Source organism: Cajanus cajan, chromosome 9, assembly GCF_000230855.2.
Source record: "Cajanus cajan strain Asha chromosome 9, NIPB_CcT2T_4, whole genome shotgun sequence".
Lineage (NCBI taxonomy): Eukaryota > Viridiplantae > Streptophyta > Magnoliopsida > Fabales > Fabaceae > Cajanus > Cajanus cajan.
In genome coordinates, this window is record NC_138525.1 from 8,301,998 (window position 1) to 8,311,512 (window position 9,515).

Sequence of the window (9,515 nt, forward strand, 5' to 3'; positions counted from 1 at the left end):
AAAAACATATTATCCATAAATATATTACCTACAGATAAAATTTCGCAGAAAAATTCGTAAAAATAATATTTGTTGCTGATTTTAATACAAAATTTGCAAAAAAAAATCGCATGTAATAAGAGAAATTCTAGTAGAAAGTTTAAAAGGTAATGAATAGCATTGTGAAATTATCAAACAAAATAAAGAATGATAGAAAAAAATCTTCTAAATAATGATAGTAACAGTAATTATTATTTAACTTCATAGAATTACATTGAAAAGCGAATTAATTGTCGCAGTTGCCACCAGGTCCTCCAAATTGGAGAAAATGTCCAACATGTAGATGTGGTACATATCCATAGTATTCAACATCATAGCAATTAGAATTGTCGGTAAATAGTTTTACTTGCTTTCTATCGGGCCCTTCGTCTCCTAATGCATCTCGAAATGAGACAAATCTAAAATAACATGCATGATCACGGTTATCATAACTGTCAGGAAAATGTCCGGATCCCATGGGAGGACTAGGAGTACCAGGAGGAGTTCTTGTTCTCCCACCCCACCCCACCCCATCAGCAGAGGCCAAGTTGGAAAACAATTTTGCAGGAAAATATCCAACATATTTGCCATCCAACTCTAACCACCAGTTTTTGGTCCCTGGGTCCTGAAAAACATATATAACTTTTTATTTCTGTATGACATTATATGTATCGTACAATATTACAAAATTGTCGTTGTATTTACTTAAGAATGTATCATTGAGAAATTAAAATAAATATTAAAGGCATGAGTTATATATAATTATGTCTTTTTTATGATGAAAAGTTTATAACATGAACACGACCTGAGCAATAGAAAGGTTGACCTCGTACATAGTTCCACCATATGTAGATGTATTGTGTACACGTGCTCCAAGATAAATTCCTTTGCTAGTTTGAACAAAACCTGGACATCGAATATTATAGCATCCTGTCCTCTTGTAATTATCTGACTGTCATTTTTAAACATCAAATTAAATTTTGAAGAAATGAAACATGTAACATCCCAAAAATAAGAATAATTACATTAATAATATAAATAAATAAGTAAAAGGCTAAATTTTATTTTGGGAGTTGCTACGGTACCTCTAAAATTGAGGGGTTTTAATATATTTTTTTATGTAAATTTATAAAAAATTTAAAAAATTAATTTAATTATAAAATAAATAATTTAAATTATACTTATAAAATAAAAAGTAAGATAAAATTATAGAAATTAAAATTATAAGATTTTAATAATATTATAAAATATTAAAAAAGGAAAAATTAATAAATAGTAGAAATAAAAAGTTATTAAAATTACAATATAGAAATTCAAAAATTTAAGACAAAAAAATAAAAAATATACTTAAAAAATTATTAAAATTAAAATATAAAAATTCAAAAATTTTAAGTGAAAAGATAAAAATATACTTAAAAATTATTAAAATTAAACTATTTAAATATATAATAATATTATTACAAATAAATTAGAATATATAAAATAAAAATAAAATGACTAAATAATTTAAAAATTGAAAGAATAAAATATCATAAATATTATTTAAATAAATTATTAAAAATATAAAATATAAAAGACTGTACCGGTATCCTCTCAAATAAGATGGGTACCATAGAATTTCTCTTTTATTTTTAGTCTCCTATTACCTATATATATCAAAAAGAAATATCTTATTACCTATAATATCTAATTCACAATCTGTTCCTCCAATTTTTAATTTTGCAATTTGAATCCTCAATTTTATAAAATTCATGATTTTGGCCAAGCTAAACGCTAAATATCCATTTATTTATCTTTAAAATGTTAATATTGATCATGATTTAACATTAAATAGATTCTATGAAATTAATATTTAATAATATTTAAATTAAATTATATTTCATTATGTATTTTTATCCTATAAAAGTGAGACAGAGAGAAAGATGAGGAATAAAAATAGATTTTAACCTAAATACAATTAAATAGATATTGGTCAATGTTACAATTTTATCAACTAACAATTGATATTTATTGATAGAGCAAAAATTTTAAATTTTATAAAATTAGGAATTAAAATTACAGAATTAAAAAATAGAAAAATGAAAATTAAGGATTGGAACTGAGATTATAGTATTAGTTATTATACAAATATTTTTCGATCAAATATTTGAATAGTAATTATAATTTTCAAAATGTTGTATGATTTATAATAAGGTTTAAATATATTTTTAGTCCTTCAAATTTAGGGTAAATTTATTTTTAGTCTCTCAAATTTAAAATTGTTCTTTTAATCCCTGTAATTACAAAAAAAAAAATCTTATTTTAGTTATTATATTTAAATTTTGTTAAAAAATTTATCATACATTATTATATAAAAACTACATATTGGTGTCTCTGTTGGTGAAAATATCACATTAAGTCCAGTTGATATTGCATAATCGTCTTAATTTATCACTTTTAAATATGTTATTGATGACTTTAAGTACTAAAATAAGATTTTTAAAAATTACAAAAACTAAAAATAACAGTTTTAAATTTAAGGGACTAAAAACAAGTTTGTCTTGAATTTGAAGGACTAAAAATATATTTAAGCCTTATAACAATATATAAAGAAAATGCTCTTTTTTTGTGTCCACTTTTTCAAGGACAATTATATCCTTATGTTTTATTTTATTTTTTTTCCCACTAATTTATAGTTATGGATAAAATAGGGGGAAAAAATAATACATACACATATATATAATAACTACTCTCTTTAAAAATAATAACTATCCACTTTGTTTTATAAATCTCTAAAAAAAAATTTAAGGATACAAAGTGTCTTTTTCTTGCTAGATTTTTAATAACTTTAAGAAAATTAAACATATAGATTAAAATAATTTTGTATTATATAGTTAAAATTATAAATTTTTAATTTTTAAAATTTAAACAATTGAATTATAATTTTATTTTATAATTATATTTTTTTAATGAAAAATAATTTCATTATTTAAACATAATTAATATCATATCTTGTTGAGTTATTTTAAACACAAAATATTTCAAGTTATTTGATATATTATGACCAAACATGGAATACATTAAAACTTGGAACAACTATTTATTGTTGTATATAAGATCTAATTCATATTGTCTTATATATTAATTATTTTTAGACTAAAATACTTCTAATTAAAATATATTTTCTTAATTTGATAAAAAAAATATATTAATTATAAACTTTTTAGATACTATTCACTCTAATTGATTAAAAAAAATATATGAACATTAATTAAGAAGTAGTTAGGATAGTTTTAAAAGAAAGAAATATATATAAGTAGAACAAATTTATTGTGATCAATTAAATTAACTATTTTTCTTCATATATAGGAATGAAGGTAGTATTTAAAATTTATATAAATAGATATTTTAAATATATAATTTATATTTTAAATTTAAGATAAATAATTTATATTATAACATGAAATTATTTTTATTTATAGTTATAATTTATTTTAAAATACTAAAGTTTAATTCATAAATAATTATGATAGACAATAAGTGAATCAAATAAAAAATTAAAAGAATTCTAAAAAATATTATTGTCAAAGAAAAACTTTTAAAAATATGTTCATATAAGATCCTAATTTATGTGTTATATATAGGGTTTGGTATATATAAACAACTTTATCATATATATATATATATATATATATATATGAGGAGGGTTCAAACGACACCGGTGTAATTTTTACTAAGTGTTATACTGCTCAATAACTTTATATTAAATGTGAATTTTGAAAATCCAACCGTTAGATTGAAAGTTCATATATCTTAGATCATATATGTTAAATTTTGTTAAAATTGAACAACAACTTGAAGGTAATCAAAGTGTTCATATTTTAGTATATTTTGAAATGTATATATTACGTCAATTTTTTTATATGAAAATGAAGTATCAAATCATCTTAGATTAATATAAAATTTGACATATATGATCTAAGAGATATGAACTTTCAATCTAACGGTTGGATTTTCAAAATTCACATTTAATATAAAGTTATTAAGCGGTGTAACACTTAGTAAAAGTTACACCGGTGTCGTTTGAACCCTCCTCTATATATATATTTTATAAGCCAAGTTATTTTATAAAAAAAATGTAATGACTTCTTTCCTTACCGTCCATGTCGAGTAAATATAGGTTGCATCATCACCATATAAATATGGAAGCACCTGATTTTAATGTGTGAGATTAATTAGGTATAATTTTCTATATCATCAAAATGACACAAATTAAATAACTCGAGTATAAATATTTTGTATTAAAGTGTAATATTTTTCATATTACACTCCAATATTTTGAAAAATAAACAAAATTGTAGCAATTAAAACTCACATGCCAACCAACTGAGATTTTGTTCCCAGTATCTCCTTGTCCATTCTGAACCCATAAATTTGAAAGGGAGATTTGATCTTTCCTATTAACTCTTGGATTATATATGCTAGTTGTTCCACTGACTGCATAATAAGGAGCATAATTCGATGGAAGAGATACTTCTGCAAGCTACGAAATTCATCCTATTAACTCTTAGATTTGAGGTAATTTATAAAAAAAAAATGTGAACATTTAAAATTTAGTTTTACAAGAGCACTTACGTGAATACCAGGAGCGTTTTGCATCATGATATCATCATTTAATAATAATTTTTCTCGAATTAGATCATCCTTTGTGGTTCTCCGAATAGGAACCGTCCCTGAAGGACATTTGTTCTTATCAAGCCCAAATATGGATCTAGTTGGTGAAGTCTTCGCATTTGTTTTTCCAAAGTTGGGTTTTCTCTATAATAAAAGAAATAGAAAACAAATATTAAAACTAAGAGGAAATATAATCAAGGAAAGCTTGAAAGTTGACCATATTTGAGGCAATTTAAAGGAGTGTATACTTGCAACTTATGATTTTTCAGTAAAGGATGGTCAAATGCTGGTTGCTTGTTTATATCAATGCAATCAACAATATACCCAAATTCTGTCTGTAGAATCCAAAATACAACAAATATAAATAAAATTATTAAAGCACTTAGTGAGACCGAGTCCAACAAAAGGATATATATGATGATATATAAGAAGGCTATAGAATACATGAATACTCTTGATAGGAGGTTTGTTAATGAGCTTTAATTGTTTTTCCAGCTCTATATCTTCTTTGAGTGTATTTTGAATACCATAAATTACATGGCTAACACCGCCAATCATCAAACACAAGACAACAACCAATGTATTGATCATTTTTTTCTTCAGATTCTATTTGACAAGTAAAATGTCTATGGATCGATCAACTATTGTACAACTTATATTTATGCTGGCACTACAAGAAATGTTATGTGACACCCTCTACCCCAACATCATTAATAAACATAAACTATATTTATAAAAGATTTTCATAGAATGATATAAAACAATAAGTATCATAAGGTAGAAGATGCACATTCATAATTCATACACATAAATATTAAACTCAAGAAGTTATTATAAAACAAAGATTATAAATTAATCCCAGTAAAGGTGGCAGTGCCTCCTAGTTAGGAATCAATTTATAATTTGTTAAATTACACAAGAAAAGAAAATATTTTTAGAACAATAAAGACATAAGAGAAATCCTAGCTAAACCCGATGTCACATCCTATCAGAGCATGCCCCAAGAAGCCTTTAGGCCTCATCACCAACATCCTCATGATGATGATCACCTGCAACATAAATTTAAACATATACAAAAAAAATAACAAGGGAGTGAGAAACATCTCACTCAGTTGTAGATGAAGAAATAAAAGTTAAATAGCACACACACATAATCATTATCATATATAATAATTATTTATCATGCAATGATGTCATAGACTCAACTCATAAATATATGCATGTGGCGCCATACGGAAGTTCACATATCATCATTGGTGACCCTAAGGCACACCTAGTTAGCATATCGTGGGTGACCCAAAGGAACACCTGGTTACATCATTGGTGACCCAAAGGCACACCTTGTTAGTCGTGGGTATGCGGCCTCAGCGGCACACCTGGAGTATATATGCATATGATGCATGTCATACAATCATAAACTTAACATTTCACATATTACAGAATTTCCTATAATATACCATATCATAAGCATAATTCATACTTATACTATATTTTATTAATCCAATAGTCCAAAGGTCCAATAATTCAATAGTCCCATAGTCCAAAGGTCCAATAATTCAATAGTCCCATAGTCCAAAGTCATTAAGTCAAGGGTCCAATAGTTCAAAGGTCTTTAGGGATCATATAATTTATATTTCCTGGTATAATTATATCCTTAAGTAAAATAGGAAGCTTAATGAAAATAAGGAGGCTCGGCCTTCCATTTAGATAATAAAGTCTAAATTTATAAGTTAATAGGAGACTTAGTCTTCCATTCAATGAATATTTTAGAATAGTAAAAGTGAAGTTATCCATTAATTATAATTATTAATTACCGCAACAAGAAAATCAAGTAGTACAAACAAAACACAGTAATAATATATATTCAAATAATCAAACAACAGACAAGGGATCGGGAGCCAATCCAACAAACAGACTATTTAACAATTATTTCTACACCCCCAAGCAAGGTTTCCCACTCCCCCCTTACCTGGATAAATAGGAATTTGGGCAGAATCTCCTCTCTTTCTCCTTAAACCGGAACCGGAACTAGAGCAGAACCTTCTCTATTCTCCTCCTCTTTTCACAACCTAGACAGAACCTTCTCTCTTATTTTCTCTTTCTATCTCTCTAGAATTCCTTCTCTCTAAACTTTTCTTCTCTCTAGTTATGAATTTTCAAAATCCTTAGGTCCCTATTTATAGAAATTTTGAAGTTACTATGCACTATGCACTATTCATTAAAATAATATTATAAGTTACTATGCACTATTCACTATTCATTATTATATTCAAATTAATTATAATTTTGAAACTTCAAACGTCCGCAGCCCCCCGCAGCCTTTCACTATGCATACATAGTAAAACACTATTCACTAAAATAATAATATAATTACTATTCATGAATAGTAAAATACTATTCATCCAAATAATTTGAGTTTTGCGTAAGCGCTTACGTTTTTTCAAAATTACTATTCATATGAATAGTAAAATACTATTCATAAATACGTATACATAAATAGTAAAATACGTATACATGAATAGTAAATATACGGGAATAAAATACTTATTCACATAATAAATAACTCTTTTCATTTGAATAAAATTTTGGGATATTACATGTTACATATAGTGACATACAAAAAGTGTTACTATATGTATAATATATGTAGGTATATGTGTATTTAACATATAGTTACATACAATTTTAGTGTTAATTTTGCATGAAATTTAACAACATATTTTGTGTGTCACTAGAGCCTATACCCACACTTTTTAATAATATACCAACATATATTGTAGTTATTGTATGAGTAAAAGTAATTTTTAGTGACATATATAATGTCATTATAAGGTGTGTCACTATATGACAATTTTCTTGTAGCGTGGAGAGTTAAACTAATATTAAATTTAAATAAATATGGTATATTTATTAAATGTTACATTTAATATATATATATATATATATATATATATATATATATATTATATGGAGGCGACTCAAGTGAGAACGTAGATTTGTTAATATGAGAATAACTAATAGCAACTCTTAGATTAAAATAAATAATTTTAATTAAAAAATTATGAATAAAGTTATCATGCACTATTGTCATCATTGTTTTTTCTATCATTATCGTTATTTTTATCACATCTACCTCCACTGCATCTTCGTTACATCACTGCAACCTCCATTGCCATCATCACAACCATCGTCACAATCACCACTATCATCGTTGTTGTCATTGTTTCTGCCACTACCTCTTCCACCATTACCACTACCAATATCAGTGATATAGTGACAATGTGATGAAGGTGATAGTAGTGACAACAATAACAATAACAGAGATGAAAATAATAATTATAGAGAACCACAATATCAGTGGTACATAATAATTTTATTTGTAATATTTTAATCTAATCTATTTATTTTAACTAAAGATTGTTTTCACTTATTCTTATATCATATTAAAAAGTATTTTCATTTAAATCGTCTCTTGTATCATAATTAATATATGTTTTAAATATGCTTTTATTACGTATAAAATGTGCTAAATTTGACTATTTGAGTTTGATCTTTGTAAAAAGGTTTTGTTAGTTTTAATTAATAAAATAAAATTATTATTGTTGATACTGTATTCATATGATACTTGCTAACTATTTATGTATTTAATGATATAGTCAAGTAATGATTTTAAGTAACACTCATTAGTATTTGTGTTATCATAGAAGCACATGTCATCTCTATGATTTTTTTAATTTCTTAAAATTAATATTATTTATTTATCTTAAAAATAAATATTTTAAAAAATAATGATTTTATATTTTAAAGAGATAAAAATTAAAAAAAAATATTTTATAAGAATAAAACCAAAATTTACTAATCATTTTACAAAGAAAAACATCAAATTCTAGATATTAGAGAATTGAAAAACAAAAAATATTTCTATAAAGGTTAATATCGAAATTCATTGAATTTAATTTATAAAGATTAAAAATATATTTAAGTTATGATATATTATACTACTTTTAGCTCTTATTATAAGATTTAAATAACTAATTTACCAAAACTAAGATAAATTAATTTTTTTTTGGTTAAGATCAATAAATATATCTTAAATTTTTTACTTCTTTACATCATTCCTTAAATTAGTGACTCACTTAATATATGTTTCAATTTTTTTTTTTTTGCTTTACAAGAATAAAAATATGAGACTATATATATTTTAAAAAATAAAATAAATAAATTTCACTTGTTGAACTTAAAAAATACATTTAATAAAAGTATTTATATATAAAAAGATTTTTTATAATAAATTAAATCTTATAAAAAAGATCAAATCAATTTAAAAATTTCTGTCATATAATAAGAATAGGAGATGATATTTAAAATTCACTATCTAATGACAATTAATACTATATATATGATATAATATTTAATATAAAATATTTATTATATAGCCTTTATTATATCATTTTCACTCTCTAACCTCTCTCCTACAGCATTAATAATCGTTAGATATATCTAATTGTTCAAATTTAATCTTATAATTAATGTAACTTCTTAAATGATTAAATTTGAGTCACTAGATATATCTAATGACTATTAATGTTGCAGGAGAGAGGCTGGAGAGAGAAAATTGCAGGAGAGGATCTAAATTGCTTTTTTTTCACCATATATAATCTTTAATATTTTTTTTGAGAGGTAGTCTTTAATATATATAGTCTATATTTAGGATATACTATTATAAAAAGCATCAAGCCAATTTAAACATTTCTAAATATTATAATAAAAATAAGAGGTAGTATTTAAAATTGACTATCAAATAACAATTAATACTATAATTATGATCCAGAATTTAATATAAA

General features: G+C 24.2%; 1 protein-coding gene across 2 annotated transcripts; it reads right to left on the bottom strand.

Moving 5' to 3' along the window:
• Positions 1-212: 212 nt before the first annotated feature.
• On the bottom strand, positions 213-7,133 carry LOC109794503 (protein neprosin). 2 transcript variants are annotated; one of them, XM_083063917.1, is made up of 8 exons: positions 6,641-7,133; positions 5,116-5,720; positions 4,920-5,006; positions 4,633-4,815; positions 4,373-4,540; positions 4,156-4,209; positions 824-970; positions 213-643 (listed from the first exon to the last, which is right to left on the bottom strand). In XM_083063917.1, exons 2-8 carry the CDS (start codon positions 5,260-5,262, stop codon positions 266-268), a joined length of 1,164 nt encoding a protein of 387 aa, XP_082920043.1. In that variant the 5' UTR covers positions 5,263-5,720; positions 6,641-7,133; the 3' UTR covers positions 213-265. The 2 variants fall into 2 exon arrangements, with proteins under 2 accessions (XP_082920043.1, XP_082920042.1); XM_083063916.1 differs by lacking the exon at positions 6,641-7,133 and having other exon boundaries at positions 5,116-6,634.
• Positions 7,134-9,515: the final 2,382 nt, after the last annotated feature.